This window comes from Mauremys reevesii, linkage group 2 (assembly GCF_016161935.1).
Source record: "Mauremys reevesii isolate NIE-2019 linkage group 2, ASM1616193v1, whole genome shotgun sequence".
In the NCBI taxonomy this organism is placed as follows: Eukaryota; Metazoa; Chordata; order Testudines; family Geoemydidae; genus Mauremys; species Mauremys reevesii.
In genome coordinates, this window is record NC_052624.1 from 1010035 (window position 1) to 1037199 (window position 27165).

The 27165-nt window shown below is 68.1% G+C and overlaps 1 protein-coding gene across 4 annotated transcripts; it reads right to left on the reverse strand.

Annotated features, from left to right (window-relative positions):
* Nucleotides 1–7432: 7432 nt before the first annotated feature.
* LOC120399630 lies at nucleotides 7433–23249 on the reverse strand. 4 transcript variants are annotated; one of them, XM_039528080.1, is made up of 17 exons: nucleotides 23139–23249; nucleotides 21078–21184; nucleotides 19309–19651; nucleotides 18845–18997; nucleotides 16639–17131; nucleotides 16353–16445; nucleotides 15746–15833; nucleotides 15322–15521; nucleotides 15012–15254; nucleotides 12887–12985; nucleotides 12379–12572; nucleotides 9611–9785; nucleotides 9149–9305; nucleotides 8602–8755; nucleotides 7965–8076; nucleotides 7607–7801; nucleotides 7433–7569 (listed from the first exon to the last, which is right to left on the reverse strand). In XM_039528080.1, exons 1-16 carry the CDS (start codon nucleotides 23151–23153, stop codon nucleotides 7626–7628), a joined length of 2802 nt encoding a protein of 933 aa, XP_039384014.1. In that variant the 5' UTR covers nucleotides 23154–23249; the 3' UTR covers nucleotides 7433–7569; nucleotides 7607–7625. The 4 variants fall into 4 exon arrangements, with proteins under 4 accessions (XP_039384014.1, XP_039384013.1, XP_039384015.1 ...); XM_039528079.1 differs by having other exon boundaries at nucleotides 7433–7801; XM_039528081.1 differs by lacking the exons at nucleotides 21078–21184; nucleotides 23139–23249 and adding an exon at nucleotides 20537–20607 and having other exon boundaries at nucleotides 7433–7801.
* Nucleotides 23250–27165: the final 3916 nt, after the last annotated feature.

The window sequence follows — 27165 nt, forward strand, 5'->3', positions numbered from 1 at the left end:
AGAGCGGCCTAGGGCGCTAGACTGGGGGGCTGGGAGCCGGACTCCTGGGCTCCCTCTCGGCTCTGGGGGGCTGGGAGCCAGGACTCCTGGGCTCCCTCCCGGCTCTGGGGGGGCTGGGAGCCGGACTCCTGGGCTCCCTCCCGGCTCTGGGGGGCTGGGAGCCAGGACTCCTGGGTTCCATCTCTGGCCTTGCTGCTCACTCTCTCTGGCAGGTGCCCAGCACTAATGCTGCCTGGGCTCGGGGGGGCAGGTCTCTGCCCTACCCACAGGTACCTCCTCCAGGGCCTCACTGCCCACAGCTGGGTGCCAGGGGCCGTCCCCAGACGGCCTTGCCAGGAACACGGCCTCCAGCCAGTGCCCCCAGCTTCCCTGGCCAGGAGCTGCCCGCAGACCAGGGACAGTCGGGGGAGGAACGAAGTGGCGGCAGCAGCTCCTGGACTGCTGACAAGCCTGTGCCCTGGCAGCGACACTCCCAAGCCACGTCGTCCTGACCTGATTGCCCAGTGCTGCCCGCTGCAGAGACCCGCCAGTCGGTGCCCACCTTGGGGGCAGCTGGTGCCAGACTCAGACCCAACAATGCTTCCCCCTCCCTCTCTGAGCCCCCGCTTCACTCAGCGGAGAGACCTGGAAACAAGGATGGACCCACGGGACCGTGGCTGCCCCACAGGAACCCCGCCCCTCCCTCTCTGGGGCAGCCCACCCCATGGGGATCAGCCCTCCCACTGCAGGAGGGCACTGCTCTGGGGAAGCTTGCAGCGCTGCTCTGGTGCTCCCCAGGTGACGGGCATGGCCCAGGACTGGCAGTAGCTGGGTGTGTGAGGCGAGGGCAGGGCCCTCCATGGGTGACGCCCCCCCATGGGCCAGGGGGGCAAGCACCAGGGCAGAAAAATGACCATGGAGCCGTAACATGCACATGTGGGCCCCTCAAACAGAGTCAGGAGCACCTGCCTTGCCCCAAAACCCATCTCCCTTCCAGGAGACCCCCACATCCTGGGCAGGGAGGGGCTGACCCCCGTGCTCAGCTCCAGCACCCTCAAACCAGGGGTCAGGGAGGCAGCGCCTCCCTGTAGGGCTCTGGGGACACTCCCCAGACCAGCAGTGCACGGAGGGGAGGGGCGCTGCGAGACGGGCCCCAGAACAGCTGGCCTGGCCCATCCCTGCCCCCCGGCCCAGCTCTGCCAGGCCCTGCCTGCAGATCTCGCACTTTGGAGGTTGGGGGGCTTGTTCAGGGGGCGATGGGAAGGGCTGACTGCAGAGGCCATTTGGCCCCAGGCCAGCTCCTCCCCAACGGGGTGGCTTAGGATGCCCCAGCGCTGGGACAGAGCCCTGGACATGGGCTCTGGGCAGGACCTGGCTCTGGCCCTGGCGCAGGGTGGGGGCTGCAGGGCAGTCTGGCCCAGTGACGCTGAGTCCCTGTTCTCTGCCCTGGGGAGCTCGTGGCTCTGGCAGCGCCACTACGGGTAAGTCCAGTGCGAGGCCCCCCACAGCCGGCCAGCGGGATGGGCAGATCCCCACGCGCCTCCCCTGCGGGGTGTGCTGACTGCTGCCCCCACCTGGAAAGCTGAGAGCTGTATCATTGGCGGGCACGGCCCCCCCTGGTGCCAGGTGGGGGTCACAAGCACCTCCCCTGCATGGCGCCCCCTGGTGCCAGGGTGGGGGACACAAGCACCTCCCCCGCATGGCGCCCCCTGGTGCCAGGTGGGGGACACAGGCACAGCCGGGGGGCAGGGGCAGCATCTCCCTAGCACAGCGCCCCCTGGTGCCAGGGTGGGGGACACAAGCACCTCCCCCGCATGGTGCCCCCTGGTGCCAGGTGGGAGACACAAGCACCTCCCCCGCACGGTGCCCCCTGGTGCCAGGATGGGGGACACAGGCACAGCCGGGGGGGCAGCACCTCCCCGCACGGTGCCCCCTGGTGCCAGGTGGGGGACACAAGCACCTCTCCAGCATGGCGCCCCCTGGTGCCAGGTGGGGGACACAAGCACCTCTCCAGCATGGCGCCCCCTGGTGCCAGGTGGGGGACACAAGCACCTCTCCAGCATGGCGCCCCCTGGTGCCAGGGTGGGGGACACAAGCACCTCCCCCACATGGTGCCCCCTGGTGCCAGGTGGGAGACACAGCCGGGGCAGCACCTCCCCGCATGGTGCCCCTGGTGCCAGGGTGAGGGACACAAGCACCTCCCCCGCACGGTGCCCCCTGGTGCCAGGATGGGGGACACAGGCACAGCCGGGGGGCGGGGGCAGCATCTCCCTAGCACAGCGCCCCCTGATGCCAGGTGGGGGACACAAGCTCCTCTCCAGCATGGTGCCCCCTGGTGCCAGGTGGGGGACACAAGCACCTCCCCCGCACGGCGCCCCCTGGTGCCAGGTGGGGGACACAAGCACCTCCCCCGCACGGCGCCCCCTGGTGCCAGGTGGGGGACACAAGCACCTCCCCCGCACGGTGCCCCCTGGTGCCAGGGTGGGGGACACAGGCACAGCCAGGCACCCTGCCCTGGTCCAGCCCCTCCTAGCCCAGCCCTGGGCAGTGCCTGGCACTTGTGCTAGTTTCTGCTGATTGTCACCCAGTGAAGGGCAGCTGCTGCCAAAGGAGACCCCCCAACTTCCTGCCCAGGTCACCCGCTGAGTGCCCCCCTCCCTGCCCGCTCAGCCGGATGCTGCACCAGCCCCAGGCCTTGCCGGGGCCGTGCCAGAGCCAGCCTGGCTGAAGGGGACAGAATGGGAATCTGGGCGGTTACACAAGAGCAGGTGCCCTGCACTGGAGCAGTGAGACCAACACGTGGGGTGATGTGGGGGTGGGGCACTGGCTGTGGGGGGAGCTCCTGGATACTCCAGTCCCAGCCTCTCCCAGCAGGGGGCGATGTGGGGGTGGGGCACTGGCTGGGGGGGGAGTTCCCAGCTAGTCCAGTTCCAGCAGGGGGCACCGTGGGGAGCGAGGTAGGGTTCTGGATATGAGGGGTGTCCAGTCGCTCCAGTGCCAGCAGGGGGTGCTGTGGGGGACAGGGGGCTGGATATGAGGGGTGCCCAGTTGATCCAGAGCCAGCAGGGGGTGCTGTGGGGGACAGGGGGCTGGATATGAGGGGTGGCCAGTCACTCCAGTGCCAGCAGGGGGTGCTGTGGGGGACAGGGGGCTGGATATGAGGGGTGCCCAGTCGCTCCAGTGCCAGCAGGGGGTGCTGTGGGGGACAGGGGGCTGGATATGAGGGGTGCCCAGTCGCTCCAGTGCCAGCAGGGGGGGCGGTGGGGACAGGGGCTGGATATGAGGGTGCCCAGTCACTCCAGTGCCAGCAGGGGTGCTGTGGGGACAGAGGGCTGGATATGAGGGGGGCCCAGTCGCTCCAGTGCCAGCAGGGGGTGCTGTGGGGGACAGGGGGCTGGATATGAGGGGTGCCCAGTAGTTCCAGTGCCAGCAGGGGGTGCTGTGGGGACAGGGGCTGGATATGAGGGTGGCCAGTCACTCCAGTGCCAGCAGGGGTGCTGTGGGGACAGGGGCTGGATATGAGGGGTGGCCAGTCGCTCCAGTGCCAGCAGGGGGTGCTGTGGGGGACAGGGGGCTGGATATGAGGGGTGGCCAGTCACTCCAGTGCCAGCAGGGGGTGCTGTGGGGGACAGGCTATAGGGGGTGACCAGTCACTCCAGTGCCAGCAGGGGGTGCTGTGGGGGACAGGGGGCTGGCTATAGGGGGTGACCAGTCACTCCAGTGCCAGCAAGGGGTGCTGTGGGGGACAGGGGGCTGGATATGAGGGGTGGCCAATCACTCCAGTGCCAGCAGGGGGTGCTGTGGGGGACAGGGGGCTGGATATGAGGGGTGGCCAGTCACTCCAGTGCCAGCAGGGGTGCTGTGGGGACCGGGTGCTGGATATGAGGGGTGGCCAGTCACTCCAGTGCCAGCAGGGGGTGCTGTGGGGGACAGGGGGCTGGATATGAGGGGTGCCCAGTCGCTCCAGCGCCAGCAGGGGGTGCTGTGGGGGGCAGAGGGCTGGATATGAGGGGTGCCCAGTCGCTCCAGTGCCAGCAGGGGGTGCTGTGGGGGACAGGGGGCTGGCTATAGGGGGTGACCAGTCACTCCAGTGCCAGCAGGGGGTGCTGTGGGGGACAGGGGGCTGGATATGAGGGGTGCCCAGTCGCTCCAGTGCCAGCAGGGGTGCTGTGGGGACAGGGGCTGGATATGAGGTGGCCAGTCACTCCAGTGCCAGCAGGGGTGCTGTGGGGACAGGGGCTGGATATGAGGGTGCCCAGTCGCCCAGCGCCAGGCAGGGGGGCAGGGGGGGGGCAGAGGCCCAGTCGCTCCAGTGCCAGCAGGGGGTGCTGTGGGGGACAGGGGGCTGGCTATAGGGGTGCCCAGTCGCTCCAGTGCCAGCAGGGGGCACGGTGCAGGGCAGTGGCTACACTCTCATTGCCCTGTCTGTGTGGCTCATGGTGTGGGGCAGTTGCTGGGGCTCTCGGCCCAGCATGGCACCCGCACTCCAGTCTCGCAGCACCTCTGCAACCCCACCAGCCTGTGCCTAGCTCTGCCTGGAGCCAGCCCCCCTCCCCAGTACAGGGTGTAACAGACCTGCCGTGGGGCTGGGGGCACCTTGGGTCTGCAAGGCGCAAGCCCAGGGCCGCTGCAGCCAGGTGCAGGGCTCCCCAAGGCCCAGCCTTGTCTGTCCAGCAGGCCTGGGCCCTGCCTCTCAGCATGCTGCGGGGGAGCCTGGCAGGCTGCTCACCTGCCCCAGGCCTGGGAGCAAAGGGTGCAGGAGCCGATTTTGACCCAGGTACCTCTGGGTGCCAACAGGGAGGGGCCCAGAGAGGTGCACAGGGTTACGGGGAGCTCCTGTGTCTGGGGTGTACGTCCTAGTGCATCAGAGACTGGCACGGGAGGGCTCCAGTGACAGCCGGGGTCTCACTAGGCACGTACAGATCCCACGGGAGGTGTCACAGCCATGCTCGCCAGGCCTGCGGCTAGGGCTGAGAAGCAGCTTCTGGGGGATGAGCGCTGCCCACTGTAAATGGAGGAGTCTGGTTGCGGGTGGGTCTCCCCCCAGGCTGAACCGAATGGTGAGGCAGGAGTGGGAAAAGGGCAGAGAAGAGCACCGGGAAGACACACACAGCTGGGGCGCAGACCAGAGTTGCCATTTTTCTAATCACACAAAACCAACCACTCCTGCCCCACCCACTCCACCCCCATTCACTTTCACCAGACTGGGGCAGGGGGTTGGGGTGTGCGAGGGCTCCAGGGTGGGGCCAGAAATGAGAGGTTCAGGGCTGGGGTTTGGGGTGCAGGCTCCAGCTGGGGGTGTGGGCTCTGGGGTGGGGCCAGGGAGGAGGGCTCAGGGGGTTGTGGTAGGACTCTGGGGGGGGAGTTAGGGTGGGGGAAGGGGTTCCAACCTGGGGCAGGGGGTGGGGTGCAGGCTGCACTTACCTCAGGCAGCAGCGCAGTGGGGCTACGGCAGGTTTGCCCTGGCCCCGCACTGTCTGGCCCCAGACGCAGGGGCAACCAGGTGGGTCTGTGCACTGCTCACACCTCCCTTTTGGCCAATGGGAGCTGCGGGGGCAGCACTGGGGGGTGGGGGCAGTGCACAGAGCTTCCACCTAGGGGGGCACAGAGACCCGCTGGCTGCTTCCAGGCCAGGTAGGGACTGGCCTGCCTTAGCCCTGCTGCGCCGCCGACTGGACTTTGAAGGGTCTCGTCAGCAGTGCTGGCCGGAGCCGCCCGGGTCCCTTTTCGACTGGGCCTTCCGGTCAGACACCGCAGGCCTGCAGCCCGAGGGCAGGGCTGGCTCAAGGCCCCATTGAAGGTTTGCTTTAGTACATCTGGCGCCCAAAGACGACCCCCCATCGTCCTCTCCGGGGAAGGAACCGGACAGCGCGTTTGCTTCCTGAAAGGGGCGCCCAGCAGGGGCGAGAACTTCGGGTGAAACAAGTGTGGTTAGACGAGGTGGTCACGCGCTCGTTGGGTTCAGGCTCCAGGAAGCCAGTTATTGTGTTTTATATGTAACCGTTTGTTTCCAACGTTCCTACTCAGCATCTTGTTTTCACTGTCAACGTATCTCAGTGCTGAGCTGAGCTGTGCTGGGCCTGGGCCTGGGCCGCCGCCTCCCCTCTGGCGTGATCTGTGCCCTTGGGAGCAGCAGGCTCGGGGATTCGAGCAGTGCACCGCAGAGAAACCCCCAGGGCTCGGAGGCTGGACGCGCCTATCGCTGCCGGTACAGAGGACGAGGCCTGTGGGGGCCTGGAGGGCAGGGCTGGCCCTGCTAGAGGCTGCTGGGTCCAGGGAGCCAAGCCACAGCAGGCCCAGACCTGCTCCCTTGACGCCAAGGGCAGGTGGTGGAGCGGTGCCTCCCAAGGCTGGGTACCCGGGGAGCACCACACTGACCTGCAGGGCGGAGGCTGCCCCATTGCCTGCAACGAGGGAGGGGCAGGTGCCCGGCCTGGGAAGTGGGAACCAGCCGGGGGGAGGCCAAGCTGGCCTGGGATACTGCTGCCCCCACTATGAGCCCCAGGGAACCGGGACTCAACATGTCACCACCCTCAGGGCTGGGGCCAGGGCTCCCCTAGTCTCAGCCCCGGGCGGGCACAGAGCCCCTGTGGGGACAGGGCTCCCCTAGTCTCAGCCCCAGGTGGGGACGGGGCTCCCCTAGTCTCAGCCCCAGGGGGGCACAGAGCCCCTGTGGGGCCAGGGCTCCCCTAGTCTCAGCCCCAGGTGGGGACGGGGCTCCCCTAGTCTCAGCCCCGGGGGGGGCCAGGGCTCCCCTAGTCTCAGCCCCGGGCGGGGACGGGGCTCCCCTAGTCTCAGCCCCGGGGGGGCACAGAGCCCCTATGGGGCCAGGGCTCCCCTAGTCTCAGCCCCGGGCGGGCACAGAGCCCCTATGGGGACAGGGCTCCCCTAGTCTCAGCCCCGGGCGGGGACGGGGCTCCCCTAGTCTCAGCCCCGGGCGGACACAGAGCCCCTGTGGGGCCAGGGCTCCCCTAGTCTCAGCCCTGGGCGGGCACAGAGCCCCTGTGGGGACAGGGCTCCCCTAGTCTCAGCCCCGGGCGGGCTCAGGGCCCCCATAGCTTCAGCCGGGCAAGGCAGGGTAACGTGCGTCTCCCTCCTGCTCCTACAGAGGCTGGCGTCCCCTCTTCGCTCTCACTCGCCTCCGGCCTGGCTCCCTTGGCACCGACCTGCTCCCCTCCTGCCCCCCCCGGCGCGGACAGCTCCTGGGGGAGGGGCTGACTGTCCCTGCAGGCTGGGCCCCTGTGGGCTGCAGAAGGGGTTTGCTACTGTGGGTTGAACCCCTGTCTGACAGTGCTCAGGCCCTGCTTGCACCAGGCAGCCCGGGGGGGGCTCTGTGGGGCCCAGGGTCGGGGAACACGGTTTGTAGAGGGGCCTTTCCATAGGGCTCCCCCCACTGGCGGGTGTCCGAAACTGGCTGGGGCAGCGACGCCTCTCCCCAGGCACAGGATGAGAATTCAGCCAGAGGATCCTGCTTTATTCAGCACCCCCCAAACCGGCCCCCCGGCCTGCGGCAGGACGCTGCGCGCCCAGGGGGCTGTGGGAGGAGCCTGTCTCCGCCCCCCCCCCGCCCCACCAGGCTGGGATGCTGAGCCCTGCAAAGTGGGCAGGCCGGCCCTGGGGGCTGCGATGGGGAGGGGCCGCCAGGGCTAACTGGGGAGCTCCTCGTCTGACAGCTGCTCAGGGGACAACGCCTGCAGGTGGCTGGCCCGGATGCTGACGATGCTGGGGCAGGCAGCCAGGAGGCTGGCCACACCGGCCGCCGTCACCCCGGAGCCGTCCAGGTTCACCTGAGCGATGGGCACTTGGCGGAGGTAACGCAGCCCTAGAGCAGAGAGAGGTGAGGGGTTAGCTCGGGCAGCGGGACCCACCCAGCTCCTTCCCACTCCCCACCCCCCAGAACGGGCCTGTGGCCGGTCCCCCACCCCTGCTGCCCTGGGGCGAGTGGCAGCCCTCCCGCCCCAGCGTCCGGCCTGGCGGGGGCTCACCTCGGTCGGTGACACGCGTGCGGCTCAGGTTCACCTTGTGGAGCTGCTTGCAGCGGCTGATACCCAGCCTCACCACGCTGTCTCCCACGGGCGTGCTCGCCAGGCCCAGCACCTGGGGCAGCAGGCTGGCGTCAGAACATGCAGTGCCCTGCGGCTTGCACCCACCCGGCCCTGCCCCCCAAGCCCAGGGGGCAGCGAGTAGCCCACCCAGCACAGCAGCCCTTGTGTCACGGCTGCCCCAGAGCCTGCTGAGGGCAGCTGGCACCTGGGTCTGTGTCCATCCATGCCCCACAGCTCATCCTCAGCGCTGCCCGCCTGGGCTCTGGAGTGAGCAGCAGCTCCATCTCCTGGGCATGCAGGCAGGAGCCCCAGGCAGGCCACAGGGCCCCACCCAGCCGCCATGGGCCACAATCTGGTCTGCTTGGAGGTGGGGTGCCCCAGCCGTTCCCTTGTGGGACAGTGTCTGGGCCAAGCACCTTGGGGGCATTGCCAGAACCCTCTGCCCACGTGGCAGGAACCCCCAGGCCCAGCTGGGTCAGAGACTTTTCATGGGGGAAGGGGAGGGGATGCCCAGGTAGACCCCAGGTACCAGCCCTGAGAGCTCTGGGCTGCGCGCTGGGCCCGCCCCGCCCGGTACCTGCAGGAGGGGCAGCTGGGTGATGCAGCGGGCCACGCCTGCGCTGGAGACAGCGGTGCGGTCCAGGCACAGCTCCTCGAGGTGCTGCAGGCCCTGCAGGTGCTGCAGCCCGGAGTCGCTCACCGGAGTGTTGCAGAGGGAGAGCCGCCGCAGCCTGGGGCAGGTACAGGGACGGGGCATCAGCAGGGGCTGGCGGCTCCCTCCCCTACAGGGTCCTAGTGCCCAGCCCCTCCTCCCAGCATCACTGCCCGGGTGCAGATCGCAGAGGATCAGGATGTGCACATGGGTCCAGTGGGGCTCGGCAGCAGCTGCTTGGCCTTGGGTCCATCCCGGGGCTGCCTGGGAGCCCACCAGCCCCTGCTCTGCTGGGCTCCTTACCCCAACCTGCAGCCGGGCTCACCACGCCTCAGAGAACCTGCCCCAGCCAGCCAGGGGAGCCATATCCCAGGTCACAGCGCTCGGCAGACCCCAACCAGAGACCCGGGGGGAAGGGCGCCCACAGGGGCAGTGCAGGGGCTGGCCGCCGCCTCCCTCTCCTCCCAGGCACCTGTGCAGCTGGGGCAGATGGCGCAGCCCCTCGTCAGTGATGTGGGTGAAATCGGTCAGGTCCAGCTCCAGCAGCCCCTCCAGGCGGCACAGGAAGTGCAGGCCGGAGTCGGTGACCGTGTGCCGGCTCGGCAGGCTCAGCTGGGCCAGTGGCAGGCCTGAAACAGCCAGCAGGGCAGGGCAGTGAGTGGCCCTCACCCCATCCCCCCCGCGCCAGCAGCACAGCTCTGGGGTTCCCGCCGGTCCCGCCCAGCCCAGCCTCTCGCCCAGAGCCCGGCTCCGACCAGGACACACCACACACGGAGCACGCGAAGGGCCCTTGGGGCGGTGGACATGCCTTGGGTGGCTGCAGCACCATGAGGGCAGGACCCTGCCCCGGCCGTGCACGGGCAGCTAGTCACTGCTTCTCCACGGGGCTCCCGCCGAGCTCTGCCAGGGACCCCCCACCCCAGGGCGCTCCTACCTGAGACCAGCTGCAGCGCCCGGTCGCCATCCACGGACTGCACTCCAGACAGGGTGAGTGTGGAGAGGGCAGGGTGGGAGGCCAGGGCCGCCAGGGAGGCTTGGCTCACACGGGTGTCGTCCAGGTGCAGCGTGTGCAGGCGGCTTAGCTGCTGCAGGGCAGAGAAATCCGAGATCTGCCAGAGACCAACTGCCCGTCAGAACCCCGCCCAGGGCAACCCCATGCCCGCCCTGCCTAGAGGGGAATGGCCTCCTACCCCTGCCCCTGCCCCTGGGGCCGGATGGGAGCCAGCGCCCCCTAGAGGGGAACGGCCTCCCACCCCTGCCCCTGCCCCTGCCCCTGGGGCCGGATGGGAGCCAGGGCCCCCTGAGGAATGGCCTCCCTACCCCTGCCCCTGCCCCTGGGGCCGGAGGGGAGCCAGCGCCCCCTAGAGGGGAACGGCCTCCCACCCCTGCCCCTGCCCCTGCCCCTGGGGCCGGATGGGAGCCAGGGCCCCCTAGAGGGGAACGGCCTCCCACCCCTACCCCTGCCCCTGGGGCCGGATGGGAGCCAGCGCCCCCTAGAGGGGAACGGCCTCCCACCCCTGCCCCTGCCCCTGGGGCCGGATGGGAGCCAGCGCCCCCTAGAGGGGAACGGCCTCCCACCCCTGCCCCTGCCCCTGGGGCCGGATGGGAGCCAGCGCCCCCTAGAGGGGAATGGCCTCCTACCCCTGCCCCTGCCCCTGGGGCCGGATGGGAGCCAGCGCCCCCTAGAGGGGAACGGCCTCCCACCCCTTCCCTGCCCCTGCGGCCGGATGGGAGCCAGCGCCCCCTAGAGGGGAACGGCCTCCCACCCCTACCCCAGCCCCTGGGGCCAGATGGGAGCCAGCGCCCCCTAGAGGGGAACGGCCTCCCACCCCTGCCCCTGCCCCTGGGGCCGGATGGGAGCCAGGGAGCCGTTTAGGGGAACGGCCTCCCCCCCCCGCCCCTGCCCCTGGGGCCGGATGGGAGCCAGCGCCCCCTAGAGGGGAACGGCCTCCCACCCCTGCCCCTGCCCCTGGGGCCGGATGGGAGCCACCGCCCCCTAGAGGGGAATGGCCTCCTACCCCTACCCCTCGGGCCGGATGGGAGCCAGCGCCCCCTAGAGGGGAACGGCCTCCCACCCCTGCCCCTGCCCCTGCGGCCGGATGGGAGCCAGCGCCCCCTAGAGGGGAACGGCCTCCCCACCGCCACTAGACACCTGGGAGCGGATTCTGGCAGTTTGCACGGGGAGGTCTTTGCTTATGATGATGCCCCGTGCAGGTTCTGGGGGGGCTGAGGCGGCGATATGTGCTACTCAGCTCCCCGGACCCCAGCAGATGGCTGCTAAGCCCAGGAAGCTGAGTACCAGATGCTGCCTCCTCAGATGCCCTGGAGCCTGCATGGGGCATAGCAAAGGCTCAGGTTCTTCGGGAAGAGACATGAGCTTTTCCCGTGGGGTGGCTCAGGGTCTCGGCACGGTGCTACTGGGGTGGCTCTGGCCAGCTCGAGGCTCCTCCGGGCCGGGGGGTCTCGGATCTCCAGGTGTGGGGGGGAGGACAGGATGGGGCAGGACAGGGGCGCTAGCTTCCCCGAAGGGGGGCTCAATCTGCCACCCATGGGCCCCGTGCCCCATTCCCCACCCCCAAGCCAAGCAGTCTCTGACCTGGGACCAGATGGGAGCCAGCACCCAGTAAAGGGGAAAGGATCCATGCCCCACTCCCCGCCCCCTGAGCCAGCCGAACCCCGGTCGCGGGGTGGGATCGGAGGCGGTGCCCCTTACGGGGGAAAGGCTCCATGCCCCACTCCCCGCCCCCTGAGCCAGCCGAACCCCCGTGGCTGGGTGGGATCGGAGGCGGTGCCCCTTACGGGGGAAAGGCTCCATGCCCCACTCCCCGCCCCCTGAGCCAGCCGAACCCCCGTCGCGGGGTGGGATCGGAGGCGGTGCCCCTTACGGGGGAAAGGCTCCATGCCCCACTCCCCGCCCCCTGAGCCAGCCGAACCCCCGTCGCGGGGTGGGATCGGAGGCGGTGCCCCTTACAGGGGAAAGGCTCCATGCCCCACTCCCCGCCCCCTGAGCCAGCCGAACCCCCGTCGCGGGGCGGGATCGGAGGCGGTGCCCCTTATGGGGGAAAGGCTCCATGCCCCAATTCCCCGCCCCCTGAGCCAGCCGAACCCCCGTCGTGGGGTGGGATCGGAGGCGGTGCCCCTTACGGGGGAAAGGCTCCATGCCCCACTCCCCGCCCCCTGAGCCAGCCGAACCCCGGTCGCGGGGTGGGATCGGAGGCGGTGCCCCTTACGGGGGAAAGGCTCCATGCCCCACTCCCCGCCCCCCGAGCCAGCCGAACCCCCGTCGCGGGGTGGGATCGGAGCCGGCGCCCTAGAGGAGAAGGCCCCATGCCCCACTCCCCGCCCCCTGAGCCAGCCGAACCCCGGTCGCGGGGTGGGATCGGAGGCGGTGCCCCTTACGGGGGAAAGGCTCCATGCCCCACTCCCCGCCCCCTGAGCCAGCCGAACCCCGGTCGCGGGGTGGGATCGGAGCCGGCGCCCTAGAGGAGAAGGCTCCATGCCCCATTCCCCACCCCCTGAGCCAGCCGAACCCCGGTCGCGGGGTGGGATCGGAGGCGGTGCCCCTTATGGGGGAAAGGCTCCATGCCCCACTCCCCACCCCTCGAGCCAGCCGAACCCCGGTCGCGGGGTGGGATCAGAGCCGGCGCCCTAGAGGAGAAGGCCCCGTGCCCCATTCCCTGCCCCCCACTCATGGCCCATCACCTCGGTCTGCTTGAGGCTGAGCAGGGCCAGGCTGGGCGCGTACTGGGGCAGCAGGCGCAGCGTGCGCTCTGTGATCGCCGTCCTGTTGAGGCTCAGGTGGCTGAGCACAGAGGGAGCCGAGGGCAGGTAATCCGCCATGCCGCAATCGCTGATTTTGGTCTGGTCCAGAGCCAGGTGCGAGAGGTGCCGGAGCCCTGGGGAGCAGATGTTACTGGCAGAGACTGGCCCAGCCTGAGGACAAAGAGCTGGGCCAAGCCAGTGGGGAGGGGGTCCAGCCGCAATGGGGGGAGCAGGTGGGAGGGGGCGGGGCCGCGCGCCGGGCGGGACGAGCGGTGGGAGGGGGCGGGGCCGCGCGCCGGGCGGGACGAGCGGTGGGAGGGGGCGGGGCTGCGCGCCAGGCGGGACGAGCGGTGGGAGGGGGCGGGGCCGCGCGCCGGGCGGGACGAGCAGGGCGATGCAGGGGGCTGGCCCCCGTCCAGCCATGGGGCCTGCTGTCCCCGCTCTGTACCTTTAATAAAGTGCAGGCAGGCGTCGGTGAGCTTGACGCAGGCCGAGAGGTTGAGGTGCTGAAGTCTCTGCAGGTGCCTCACCACGGACAGCCCCTGGTCTGCAGGGAGGGTGAGGGGACACATCAGGCTGCAGACCTCACACCACCACCACGCTGGGTCCATCCCGCCCATGGGGCCTTGTGGGAACCCGGTGGGGGGGATCCTGACTAGTGTACACAGGGATCCCTTCCCCCATGGCCGAAGCGCCTCGACCCCGCTGACAGCACAGAGCTCTGCCCCCCTGCGTAACAATATCCCAACGGTCCATGCAGCCCAGGGCCATCGGCTGCAACAGGGGCTTCAGCGGGAGTGAACCCAACAGGACAGTTATTGAGTGATCCGTCCCGGTCGCCCACTCCCAGCCTCCGGCAGTCAGAGGTTTAGGGACACCCAGGGCATGGGGCTGTGATCCTGCGCATCCTGGCTAATAGCCACTGATGGACCTACCTCCATGAATTTATCTAGTTCTTTTTTGAATCCTCTTATAGTCTTGGCCTTCACAACATCCCCTGGCAAGGAGTTCCACAGGTTGACCAGGTGTTGTGTGCAGAAATACGCACTTTTGTTTGTTTTAAACCTGCTGCCTATTAATTTAATTTGGTGACCCCTAGTTCTTGTGTTATGAGAAGGAGTAAATAACACTTCCTTATTTACTTTCTCCACACCAGTCATGATTTTATAGACCTCTATCATATCCTCAGTCTTCTCTTTTCCAAGCTGAAAAGTCCCAGTCTTATTAGTCTCTCCTCATACTGCAGCCTTTCCATACCCCTAATCATTTTTGTTGCCCTTTTCCAGTTCCAATATATCTTTTTTGAGATGGGGTGATCACAGCTGCACACAGTATTCAAGATGTGGGCGTACCATGGATGTATATAGCGGCAATCTGATATTTACTATTTTATCTATCCCTTTCCTAGTGATTCTCAACATCCTGTTCACTTTTTTGCCTGCCGCTGCACATTGAGTGGATGTTTTCAGAGAACTATCCACAATGACGCCAAGATCTCTTTCTTGAGTGGTAACAGCTAATTTAGACCCCATGATTTTATATGTATATTTGGGATTATGTTTTCCAATGTGCATCACTTTGCATTGATCAGCATTGAATTTCATCTGCCATTTTGTTGCCCAGTCACCCAGTTTTGTGAGATCCTTTGGTAGCTCTTCACAGTCTGCCTGGGACTTAACTAGCTTGAGTAGTTTTGTATCATCTGCATCTTTTGCCACCTCACTGTTTACCCCTTTTTCCAGATCAGTTATGAATGTTGACCAGCCCTGGTCCGAGTACAGACTCCCAGTGGACCCTGCTATTTACCTCTCTCCACTGTGAGCACTGAGGTTACGTAGAACCTCTCTGTTAATCCGATTTATCCTTTACCTGTCTGCACTGCCAGGCCTGTGCCAGCTTGGAGGGGGGACTCTTGTGTCATGCCTGCCCCGACAGCCCCCTGCCCCAAGGGAGCCAGGCCCTGAGGGGGACACCACAGCCACCCCAGAGAGAGACAAAGAGAGAGGCGTGCGACAGCCTGGCCCACACTGCCCCACAGGGGGCTGCCTGCAGCACTCCATGGGCCCACGGCAGAGCTCCACGGGCTGGGAGACCCCAGGCCTAGTGTCTGTCCATGGGCCTGCCATACATCCTCCTCTGCCCCATGAACAGGCCTGCCCCGTGCCGGCGAGCCAGGCCCGCCCCCGCCCCGTGCCGGCGAGCCAGGCCCGCCCGTGCCGGCGAGCCACGCCCCGCCCCGTGCCGGCGAGCCAGCCACGCCCCCGCCCCGTGCCGGCGAGCCAGGCCCTCCCCCGCCCCGTGCCGGCGAGCCAGGCCCTCCCCCGCCCCGTACCGGCGAGCCAGCCCCGCCCCATACCGGCAAGCCAGGCCTGCCCCATACCGGCAAGCCAGCCCCTCCCCCACCCTGTACCGGCAAGCCAGCCCCACCCCGCCCCGCCCCGCCAGCCAGCCACGCCCGCCCGTGCCGGTGAGCCAGGCCTGCCCCATACCGGTGAGCCAGGCCTGCCCCATACCGGTGAGCCAGGCCCTCCCCCACCCCGTACCGGCGAGCCAGCCCCACCCCCGCCCCGTACCGGTGAGCAGGGAGCAGGAGACCAGGCTGAGGTGCCGGAGGCTCGGGAAGGCCCGCAGCTGCCGCAGCAGCTCGTTGGTGGCGTAGGGGTAACAGCTGAGGACCAGGGTCTGTATGTGGCAGCCGAAGAAGAGCTCCAGGGTCTTGGGGCGCAGCAGCCGGTGGTGGATCATGTAGGCCAGGAGGCGCTCAGCCAGCGGGGGCGTCAGGGAGGCCAGGCTGCTGCAGTACTGCTTTCGGGGTGCTGTGGAGGAGACACCAGGTAAGGTGCTGGGGGGCACTGGGCTGGGGGCAGGGCCATGGGGCTGTACCTGTCAGGAGGGCCACGGCCGCCCGCAGGGCCATGTGGAAGAGCGAAGGCACGTGGGAGAGGCGGGGGGGGTTCTTGTGCCCTGGGGGTGGGGCTGGCTCCTCTTGGCCCCGCAAGGCATTGTGGAAGCGCTGCTCCGCTGCCTGGGCCACGGCGCCCGGCAGGTCCGAGGGGCCCACACCACGCCCATCGTCTGCAGCCCTGCAAGGAGGAGCTGGGTCAGGCCACGGCCACCGCCCTTGGGGAGTGGCACCTTCAGCTGGCTCCTCCCCGGGGCCCCGGCTCAAACGCCCTGCCCCGCAGCTCACGCCTTGCAGACAGGCCAGCGCTGGATTCCCTGGGATTCCCACGGCCGAGCAGAACTCGGCCATGACCCCCAGGCCTTCTGCACCCCGGGGGTGCCGCCCACAGCCACCGGCACATACCTGAGCCTGTTGCCCTCTGCCGGCCACTGGTGCTGCGGCTCCACTGGGCCCCGGCTCGGAGATAGCAGCAAAGGAGCCGGCCCTGAGCCTGCAGATCAGAGCACATCACGTCAGTGGAGGGGCGAGCGCGTCGGGAAAGGGGCCAGCCCCACGGGCAGCCATCCCCCAGCTATCTATCCTGGAACTCCTGGCACCTCAGCTCCCGTTAACCCAGCGGGCAGCGCAGGGAGCCGTGGGCACCCAGGGCAAGCAGACGCCTTCGTGCCATCTCCCGACACCCACGCAGGGCTGAGGCGGAGTCCACTGGGTCCCGATGTGCGCGCAAGGGCCCTGGCACCACATGGTGCCCACTGGCCAGATAGATGTGGTGGAACCAGTCCGCCCTCCCCATCACAGACTGGGCTGCCCGTTAACACGTCTCCTTGCCTAACGCTGTGGGCGACTGGGCTGTCACGGCCAGAGCGGGCACACCCCCGGCACGAGGGATTCCCGACAGTGCAGCCCAGGAGTCGGAAACACCATGGGGCCTGCCCCACACCGACAGCCCCCTCTCTGGAGACTACGCCCTATTCACATGGCTCTGCTCCTTCCCTCCGGCCCTGCTGACCTCGGGGGGACAGCTCCTCGTCCAGCGGGCTGCACACAGCGGGGGCTTCAGGCTCTTGCTCTGGATCTCCTAGCGTCAGCCGCTGTCCTTGGCCTGTGGGAGGGGCAAACGACAGCCAGTCCAAGAGGGCTCACGCTGCCCTCCCGCTTCTCATCTCCCCGCTCCCCCCTGGGGGCAGGCCTGGCAAACAGAGTCCCCAGAGCCAGGCCCCCCAGCCCCTCACTAGCCAAGTGGGCACGAAGCCTCCCCAAGGCCCCTTCCCCCAACCAGCAGGCTGGCAGCTTACCCCAGTGATGGTGCGATGGGGAGGTCGACTCCCAAAGGCCATGGACCCCGGGTTTCCCTGGCACCACCCTGCGCGCAGGGGAGCTCAGCGCCAGCCGAAGCTCCTCGGCCTCTGGGAACATCCCTTCGGCCATGGCCTCCTCTGGCACGAGGCTCAGGATCTCGCCCCTGCCCCACGCGTGCTCCTCCACAGACAAGGCCTGAAGCCCAGGGGGCTGCAGGGGTCCGTCTCTGGCCTGGGGGGCTTCCAGGGCGCAGGTGCCCGACGGGAGCGGCTCGGTGGCCAGGACGCACAGGGTGGCGCTGGGGGTAAGGCCCAGAGCCTGCAGACTGCAGGGCAGCTCGGCCGGGCCGAAGCGGCGCTTGGGGAAGCCCTGAAGGAGCGTGAAAGGCGGCAGGTCGGGGTGCAGAGTCGAGAGGCGCTGCGTGACGTGCTGCAGAGGGCAGTCGGCTGGGAAACGCTCCCGCAGGCACTGGCCCGAGGGCAGGCGGATCTGGGGGCAGAGAGCACACAGCGGTTAGGCACAGCATCCCAGGCACCGGGCACCGCCAGCCCGGCTCCGTGCCCAGACAAAACCCACGGGAGGCCAGGAGATGAGACCGTACCGGCTGCTGCCCCATTCTCCCCTCAGAGCAAAGGAGGGAGCAGCACAGGGCTCAACTCCTGTTCCTGCCAGGCCATCAGGTGTAGGGTAAGACCCAGCCGCCTCTAGCGTGGAACATGAAAGCTGCATGTACGGGGTCACTGCCCCAGCACTGCAAGGACACGGGTGCAGCACCAGTGCCCGCGCGTCACGGCAGTGAGTAGAACAAAGCCCCTGTTCAAAGCCAGCTGCAGGCAGGGTTCCAGACGGCAAGTTAGACGTTGGCCAGGCTCCAAAATCAGCATCTCAGCTGCCAGGAGACCCAACGAGCGCAAGGGGCCAGGCCCTGCTTTGTGCACCTGCAGTACGGCTGCCATGGCCCTGGGCTCAGCACTGACTCAAACAGGAGAGTGCCCCCCAGGGCCTTGGGGCCAGGGCTGACTGGGGGGAGAGCGCCCCCTGCTCCACAGCGCCCCCCAGGGCCTTGGGGCCAGCGCTGACTGGGGGGAGAGCGCCCCCCAGGGCCTTGGGGCCAGCACCGACTGCGGGGAGAGCGCCCCCCAGGGCCTTGGGGCCAGCACCGACTGCAGCGCCCCAGGGCCTTGGGGCCAGGGCTGACTGGGGGGAGCGCCTGCAGCACCGACTGGGAGCGCCCCAGGGCCTTGGGGCCAGCACTGACTGGGAGAGCGCCGTGGGGCCAGCACCGACTGGGGGGAGAGCGCCCCCCAGGGCCTTGGGGCCAGCACCGACTGGGGGGAGAGCGCCCCCCAGGGCCTTGGGGCCAGCACCGACTGGGGGGAGAGCGCCCCCCAGGGCCTTGGGGCCAGCACCGACTGGGGGGAGAGCGCCCCCTGCTGCACAGTGCCCCCCAGGGCCTTGGGGCCAGGGCTGACTGGGGGGAGAGCGCCCCCTGCTGCACAGCACCCCCCAGGGCCTTGGGGCCAGGGCTGACTGGGGGGAGAGCGCCCCCTGCTGCACAGCGCCCCCCAGGGCCTTGGGGCCAGCGCTGACTGGGGGGAGAGCGCCCCCCAGGGCCTTGGGGCCAGGGCTGACTGGGGGGAGAGCGCCCCCTGCTGCACAGCGCCCCCCAGGGCCTTGGGGCCAGGGCTGACTGGGGGGAGAGCGCCCCCCAGGGCCTTGGGGCCAGGGCTGACTGGGGGGAGAGCGCCCCCCAGGGCCTTGGGGCCAGGGCTGACTGGGGGGAGAGCGCCCCCCAGGGCCTTGGGGCCAGGGCTGACTGGGGGGAGAGCGCCCCCCAGGGCCTTGGGGCCAGGGCTGACTGGGGGGAGAGCGCCCCCCAGGGCCTTGGGGCCAGGGCTGACTGCGGGGAGAGCGCCCCCTGCTGAGACCCCACTCAGCTCCGGGTTTTCTCTTGGAGTCTCCCATGCCAACCCCAACCCACTCACCGGAGGCGGCGGGATCCGGCCCACGGCAGGATGCTCTCAGGGGAAGCCAGAGGTTTTGCATATCCAGGGAGGGGCTCCCTTTGCCCTTTGGTTGGCAGCGCCTCCTCAGCCGGGGCCTCCCCTCGTCAGAGGAGGGGCTCAGCTCTCTGGGGCAGGGCCCCCCAGGGACTTAGATCCTCCGGCCAGACCAGCTCTGCAGCAGGAGTTCAGGACTCACCATCAGCAGGCACTGCCCGTCACTCGCCAGCTGAGCTCTGCCCTCCAGCCTGTGGCCCTGGGCAGCCGGGGGATCCAGCATCTGGGCCCACTGGGTCTTTGCCTGGAAGCTTCTCCGGTCGTCAGCGATTCTCTGCAGCACCAGCTCGCGTTCCTGGGGGAAGAGGCTGGGCATGACTGCTGGGAGCTCCCCGCTGGCACAGGGGCAGTGCCCAGCACCTCTCCATGCTCCGTCCTGCCCTGCCTCCGTGGGGCAGAGACGCAGCCAGAGACTCAGGGGCTTCTCCAAAGCTTGACTCTGTAAAACCAACTGCGGTCCCTCCCCGGGGGGTGCGGCCGGCCACAGGAGCGGCAGCGCTGGGAGCAGATGGCACGTGCCAGGAGTGTCCAGGACGCCTGCCCTCCGCCGCCCCTGCTCCTCTCAGCCCCAAACGCAGACCCTCACTCCTGCCCCATGGTGCTCACCTTCTGCTTGTTCTGCTTCTCGGCTTTCGCCTCCTGAGCCAGCCGTTCCCGCTGCTGCTCTTCCAACTCCTTCCGGCTTGCCTTCATCCCGCAGCTGTGCCCAGCCTCGGCCCCTGGCCACCCGGGGAAGCTGGGCCCCGGGGGCGCAGAGAGAGAGAGTGATGGAGCCGCCCCCTCAGTCGCCTGCTGGGGAGAGGAGCCAAGCGGGGCAGGGGGGCATGCACTGGGTGCCTCTGACCCCAAAGGCACCTCCTGCAGTTTGGGAAGGTTGAAAGCTGCAATTGCTCCTCCTGGCTCTTCCGGGGGCGCTGTCTGGAGCCGCTGCCCCCTCTCCTGAAGTAACCTGCAAAGCACAGAGAATGAGGGGGCAGCGAGGACCCCCAGCATCCCCTCTCCAGCCCACTTGCCTGCACACCCTGCAGGTGGCTTTAGGGCCAGCAGTGATCAGTGCCTGCACCCTGTAGAGGAGAAAGACCCTATGAGCTGGGGGGGCTCGACGGGCTCGGCATCCCCACCCCCGGCTCCTGCTGTCAGTGCGCTCGGCCAAGCAGGGGGGTTTGTGCTCACTGGCCTGGGGGTCTCCAGGCAGTAGCTCAGGCAAGGAGAAGGCTGGTGGCCTGGATTTGCTGCGACTAAGGACGGCTCAGCCAGGCAGCGATGGGACCAGAACAAAACCTGCAGCTGTTCCGAGACCTTTCACCCAAATGGAGAGCCAAGCTCCCCGGGCCTCTGACGCTGCACTTCTGGGCACCATGCCCCGGGCAGCTCCAATCCCTCTGCCACGTGGGGGCTCAGGCACGGGGCCCCACGCTGCAGAGCTTGCACATTCCCAGGGGGTGGGAAGACAGCATGGGGTCACCACCGAGAGCGGGTGATAGTCACGAGCCGCAGAAACGCCCTCTCCTTTGGAAACAGCGGTGCCCCAGTGCAGTTTATTACGCCTGTAAATGTCTGTTCCTTTTCTGAGTCCCGCAGAGCCCTTGGCATAATTATGTCATGAGGCATGGAGTTCCACAGGCTAACTGGGCATCATGTATACAAGCATTTGCTCTCCCACGATTTCAGCCTTACAGGATGTCCCCTCATCCTTGTGTTACGAGTGGGCAAACAGGAGCCCCTCATCCACCCCTCTGACCCATTAGTTGTTTTGTATCCAGTCATCCTGTCCCTGTCTACACAGAGCAGTCCCAGCCTCTCATGCCGTCCTCGGGCAGGCCTGACAACCCACCTCTCACAAAACACTTCCGAGACCTTCAACGAGCACAAGGCAAATGGCCAGGACATCAGCTCTCCCCATCATCTGAAAGATGACATCCCTAGCCACACACTGCTGGAGACTGAGGAGAGCTGCCAGGCCTCTGCCCCGCTCCCCGTGGCCCAGTGCCCCCTGCCGAGCTCCTGCCCCGCTCCCCACAGCCCAGTGCCCCCTGCCGAGCTCCTGCCCTGCTCCCCACGGCCCAGTGCCCCCTGCCAGGCTCCTACCCTGCTCCCCACAGCCCAGTGCCCCCTGCCGAGCCCCTGCCCCGCTCCCCACGGCCCGGTACCCCCTAGTACTGCCCCGGGGCAGTGACTGAGGGCAGAGCACCCCTCCTGGGCTGCGCCAGGCTGTTGCAGGGTGGGGCTGGCTGTGGCCGATGGCGGCTCCTGGTGACTCCCGGTGGCACGCTGAGGCTTGCTCCCCGGGCAGCGCGCGGCTGGGCCAAGGGGCCAGGCTGCCCCCCAGGGCTGGGCACTCTGCCCTGCAGGCTGGTGGGGACGAGAACACTCACCATTCTGTGGCCTCCTGCAGGCTGAGGGAGCCGGCCTGGACAGCCGCGTGCGCCTGCCCCTCGGTGAACCCCATCTCGGTGAGCGCCAGGAGCAGGTCGCCCAGAGTCTGGGGAAACAGCGCGGACGGGTCATGGTTCTCCCAGTGCCTGGGACGGGGGCAGCGGGGGGCCTGGGGGGCATGGGGCGGTGCCGGGGGCAGCAAGAGGAATGAGGATTATGAGGTAGTGCCTGGGGGGCAGCAGGGTGCCCACGGGGGGCACAGGGCAGTGCTGGGGGGGCAGCAGGGTGCCTGGGTGGTTATGGGGTGGTGCCCGGGGGCAGCGGGGTGCCTGGGGTGCCCAAGGGGTGGCACAGGGCAGTGCTGGGGGGGCAGCAGGGTGCCCTGGGGGGGGCTGGGGGAGCCCGGGGGGGGGCCTGGGGGCACGGGCGGGGCACCGGGCGGTGCTGGGGGGGCAGCAGGGTGCCCAGGGCCAATGGGGGCACGGGGTGGTGCCTGGGGCATTGGGGGGGCCATGGGTGGTGCCCAGGGGTAACAGGAGGGCCAAGGGCGGGGGAGCACGGGGCAGTGCTGGGGGCAGCGGGATCTGCGCGGGCAATGGGGGTGGGTGGGGCTGGCCCAGAGCGGTGCTGGGGGTTCAGCGGGGTGCCCGGGGGGGCACGGGGTGGTGCCTGGGGGCAATGAGGAATCCAGGGGCGGTGCTGGGGGCAGTGGGGGCCAGGAGGGAACGGGCAGTGCTGGGGGCAGCAGGATGCGCGGGCAGTGCTGGGGGCAGTGGGGTGTCCGGGGCCAGGGGCGGTGCTGGGGGCAGTGGGGTGCCTGGGGCAGCAGGATGCGCAGGCGGTGCTGGGGGCAGTGGGGTGTCCGGGGGCAGAGGCGGTACTAGGGGCAGTGGGGTGCCCAGGGGGCACGGGGTGGTGCTGGGGGGCAGTGGGGTGACCAGGGGCACGGGCGGTGCTGGGGGCAGCGGGTGCGCGGGCGGTGCTGGGGGCAGGGGGGCACGGGGCGGTGCTGGGGGGGCAGCAGGATGCGCGGGCGGTGCTGGGGGGGCATTGGGGTGTCCGGGAGGGCCAGGGGTGGTGCCTGGGGGCAATGACGGGGCCAGGGGCAGTGCTGGGGGGCAGTGGCGTGTCCGGAGGAGCATGGGGCAGTACCGGGGGGGCCAGGGGGCACGGGGCGGTGGTGGGGGCAGCAGGATGCGCGGGCGGTGCTGGGGGGGCATTGGGGTGTCCGGGAGGGCCAGGGGTGGTGCCTGGGGCAATGAAGGGGCCAGGGGCAGTGCTGGGGGCAGTGGCGTGTCCGGAGGAGCATGGGGCAGTACCGGGGCAGGGGCACGGGGCGGTGTTGGGGGCAGTGGGGTGTCCAGGGGCCAGGGGCGGTGCCTGGGGGCAATGAGGGCCAGGGGCGGTGCTGGGCGGGGCAGGGGGCACGGGCGGTGCTGGGGGCAGGGGTGTCCGGGGGCACGGGGCGGTGCTGGGCGGGGCAGGGGCACGGGGGGGTGCTGGGGGGCAGTGGGGTGTCCGGGGGCACGGGGCGGTGCTGGGGGCAATGGGGAGGTGGCGCCTGACCACGTTGCCCCAGGGCGGGTTTGGCTCCTGCCCGCCTGGGTCACAGCAGGGGCAGGTCGGACGTGTGGGCAGAGCGGGGGCCGGGAGCAATGGGGGTGCTGGGGTGGCGGGGGCCCAGAGCGGTGCTGGGGGCAGTGAGGTGTCCGGGGCCCGGGGCAGTGGGGGCCAGGGGCACAGGGCAGTGCTGGGGGCAGTGAGGTGCCCGGGGGCCCAGAGCGGTGCTGGGGGCAGTGGGGTGTCCGGGGGCACGGGGCAGTGGGGGCCAGGGGGCACGGGGCAGTGCTGGGGTCAGTGGGGTGTCTGGGGCCCCGGAGCGGTGCTGGGGGCAGTGGGGTGTCGGGGGCCCGGAGCGGTGCTGGGGGCAGTGGGGTGTCCGGGGGCACGGGGCGGTGCTGGGGGCAGTGGGGTGTCCGGGGTGCCCGGGGCGGGTCGGACGTGTGGGCAGAGCAGGGGCCCGGGGGTCCTTGCAGGGCGGGGGGGGGCCCGGGTCTCACCGCGGGCCGGTCCATGGCGGGTCCCGGGGGCGCAGCGAGGCGGGCGGGTCCCTCCGCTCCCGGCAGCCCCGAGCCCGGAAGTGCCGCGGCGGTTCCGCCCCCGACATGGCTCAGGCCCTAGCCCGGGGGGGGCAGGCGTTCCAGAGGTGCAGCGTGGGGGGCACGTTCCAGTGGCGCAGCGGGGAGCACGTTCCAGTGGTGCAGTGGGGCGTTCCAGAGGTGCAGCGTGGGGGCACGTTCCAGTGGTGCAGTGGGGGGCGGTCCAGTGGCGCAGCATGGGGGGGCATGTTCCAGTGGTGCAGTCTGGGGGCGTTCCAGAGGTGCAGCGGGGGGGGGCGTTCCAGTGGTGCAGTGGGGGGGCGTTCCCGAGGTGCAGCGGGGGCACGTTCCAGTGGTGCAGTGGGGGCGTTCCAGAGGTGCAGCGTGGGGCACGTTCCAGTGGTGCAGTGGGGGGGGCATTCCAGTGGCGCAGCGTGGGGGGGGGCACGTTCCAGAGGTGCAGCGTGCAGGGGGCACGTTCCAGTGGTGCAGTGGGGGGGCGTTCCAGAGGTGCAGCTTGGGGGGGGCGTTCCAGTGGCGCAGCGTGGGGGGGCACATTCCAGTGGTGCAGTGGGGGGGCGTTCCAGAGGTGCAGTGTGGGGGGGCACATTCCAGTGGTGCAGTGGGGGGGCGTTCCAGTGGTAACATGGTCTCTCTTGGGAGGTTTTGCAACACATGATGGGGCAGTAACTAGTTGTGCTACAGTGAGTGGGGCCAAGGGGTCAGCACACAACTGTCTCCATCCCACCCTGTCAGCTCTGCCGGCCCTAGTGTCAGGAGCCGGGGACAGCGGTGCTGGGCCCAGTCTTCATTTATTCACTTTAATTTAAGGGTTCACGTGCCAGTAACGTCTCTTAGAAGGTCTCTCTCTGTCTATATTATATAACTAAACTAGTGTCGTATGTAAAGTAAACAAGGTTTTCAAAATGTTTAAGAAGCTTCATTTAAAATTAAATTAAAATGCTGATCTTACGCTGCCGGCCCGGGGTTCCGTTCACCTAGGTCGGCAGCAGGCTGAGTGGGGCCGGCGGCCGGGACCCCAGACCGGCAGTGGGATGAGCAGCTCAGCCAGCTGCTGGTCTGGGGACCTGGCCCTGCCCACATACAGTGGGTACCTACCTTCTCCCTGGTTCTGGCCATTCTCTTCCTCTCTCTGCACTGAGCACAGGGCTGGGGGTGAAGGGTCTGGCCAGGAGCTAGAATGAGGGAGGGGGCTCAGGGTTGAGACAGAAGGGCAGGGGCCTGGGAGGTGTGTGCGGGGGTTCAGGAGTCAGGGCAGAGGGATGGGGGTGTGTGAGGGGATGCAGGGGTCAGGGCAGGGGCCTGGGAGGTGCGGGGGAGTGCAGGGGGCAGGGCAGAGGATGGGGTGGGGATGTTCAGGAGTCAGGGCAGGGGCTGGGTGTATGTGAGGTGGTGCAGGGGTCAGGGCAGGGGCCTGGGAGGTGTGGGGTGCAGGGGCAGGGCCGAGGATGGGGGTGGGGATGTTCAGGAGTCAGGGCAGGGGCTGGGTGTGTGTGAGGGGTGCAGGGGTCAGGGCAGGGGCCTGGGAGGTGTGGGGGTGCAGGGGCAGGGCAGAGGGATGGGGGTGGGGATGTTCAGGAGTCAGGGCAGGGGGCTGGGTATATGTGAGGTGGTGCAGGGGTCAGGGCAGGGGCCTGGGAGGTGTGGGGTGCAGGGGCAGGGCCGAGGGATGGGGGTGGGGATGTTCAGGAGTCAGGGCAGGGGCTGGGTGTGTGTGAGGGTGCAGGGGTCAGGGCAGGGGCCTGGGAGGTGTGGATGGGTGTGGTGGGGATGTTCAGGAGTCAGGGCAGGGGCTGGTGTGTATGGTGGTGGTGCAGGGGCAGGGCGGGGGGGGGGGGAGGTGGTGCAGGGGCAGGGCAGAGGGATGGGGGTGGGGATGTTCAGGAGTCAGGGCAGGGGCTGGGTGTGTGTGAGGGGTGCAGGGGTCAGGGCAGGGGCCTGGGGGTTGTGGGGGGTGTTCAGGGGTCAGGGCAGGGGCCTGGGGGTGCAGGCTCAGGGCAGAGGGATGGGGGTGGGGGGGTTCAGGAGTCAGGGCAGGGAGCTGGGGGTGTGGGCTGGAGTCGTGGGGATGCTCCCAGCCCCCTGCCCTCAGCGGCTCACGGCAGGGGACTGGAGGGGATGTGCCCTCATTCCACCCTCCTTCCCCAATGCCCCGGCCCCACCTCTTCTCTGGAGCAGCGAGCCCACAGCGGCTGCCGTTCCCCCTCCCTCTCCAGGGCCATCGGCCGCAGGGAGGGAGAGGAGGAGAGGCAGGAACCCAGCACGCTGGGGGAAGAGGCAGGGGAGGAGGGAGCTTGGCTGCCCTGCTGCAGCAGCCGGCAGGACCAAGCTTTGCCCCCTGCCCCTGCAGGAGAGCGCGGTGCGCGGGGGCAGAGAACAGCCAGCTGGGCTGGGCAGGATTTTTAAGGGCACGCTGCTGCCTGCAGGGGTCCCAGCCCCCGGCCCTGCCCAGCCTGCTGCCGGCCTGGATTCGGCAGTGGGCTGAGGGGGGCCAGCAGCCAGGACCCTGGCAGGCAGCTGCGTGCCATTAAAAATCGGCTTGTGTCCCGCCTTTGGCACGTGTCATAGGTTGCCGACCCCTGGTCAGAAGTGTTGCAAGCCCAGGACACACAGTCCCCGGTCTGTGCAGAGCTGACAGAAGAGCGGAAGCAGCAGGGAACGTGACGTGTCTTGGAGGACAGATTGCCGTGGACATAGCGAGACCCAATTCACAGAGCAGCTGCAGATTGTAGAGCTCCGCTTGTGGGCCTACTGGCTTGTCTACGCCACAAAATTAGGTCAACTTCATTTAGCTCGACTTCCAGCCACTGCAGTAATTCAGTCGGCTGTTGGTGTCCATGCGACCCTCCTGCCCAGGCTGCGTGTCCTCAGCAGGAGCACTTGCACCGACTGAAGTGGGGCATCGTGGGGCACTGACAGCCTAGTGTGGACACTCTGGAGCCCCCACCCACCCTGCCATTCTTGTCACTGTGTCTCTGGCTCAGAGCAGCAACACTGAGAGCTGGGGTTGCTCCTAGGGGAGCTGGGAGCCTGGGCTCCTAGTACCGGGCAGCCAGGCTCCCAGCTGGGAGCTCTGAGGGGAGCTGGGAGCCCAGATCTCAGGGCTGGGCGGCAGACCTGGAGCTGTGAAATTGACAAGAATGCTCGTTTCACCGCCGGTAGGCTCCTTGCTGTGAAATAGCTGGGCAGAGGGCTCCCAGCTCTGTCTCAGGGATGGGGCAGGGGCCAGCTGCCAGCCTCAGAGGGTTCCAGTTCACAGGCAGTGAAAGTGACATTCTTGTCAATTTCAGGGCTCCAGCTGGGAGCCTGTTGCCCAGGAATGACAGCCAACAGCAGATTGCAGTGTCTACACAGACACTGCGTTGCCCTAACTACACCGACATACGCGCTCCGCCTCTTGCGGAGGTGGAGTTATGTCGGCGGAGTAGGCCACTTACTTGGGTGGAAGCAGCATTCTAGCCTAGACACTGACATCATTAGGTCGATGTAAGCTGCCTTATGTGTAGACCAAGCCTGAGAAACGAACACCTGCAGTAACCCCGACACTGGCACCTGCTCCAGCTGCGAAGCAGCTGCCTTGAACACTGTCCTGGGGGAGAGACGGCCAGCGAGGGGGCAGCTCGAGCTGGGGAGGGGGCTCAGAACGCGCCCAGAAGCGGGAGTTGGCAAAAGCTGTCAGAGAAGGAGGGAAGGAGAAGAAGCTAGATACTGAGCTACTGGCAGAACCGGAGCTGGGGGTGGAGGTGAGGTGATAAAAGAACAGGAGGATAAAAGCAGGGCACTGGGAATTGAGAAGGTGGAAAGAAGGAAAGTAGAAAAGATTTCGGGTCAGGAGAAGCAGAAAAAACTAGAGCTGGGTATGTGAGCAGAGACTCTTTGAGAAGGGAAGTAGAGGGAAATAAAATCTACAGGTGTCCTGGAGTGAGAGAATCAAGGGAAAACACTGAACGGAAATAGAACTGGTGAA

What these genes read in the sequence shown, in the direction of transcription:
- LOC120399630 (XM_039528080.1), bottom strand. An exon ending in AGAAGCAGAACAAGCAGAAG is followed by an intron (nt 18,998 to 19,308) that starts GTGAGCACCATG and finishes CTCTTCCCCCAG; the next exon opens with GAACGCGAGCTGGTGCTGCA. An exon ending in TCAGCCTCAAGCAGACCGAG is followed by an intron (nt 9,786 to 12,378) that starts GTGATGGGCCAT and finishes GGTCTCTGGCAG; the next exon opens with ATCTCGGATTTCTCTGCCCT.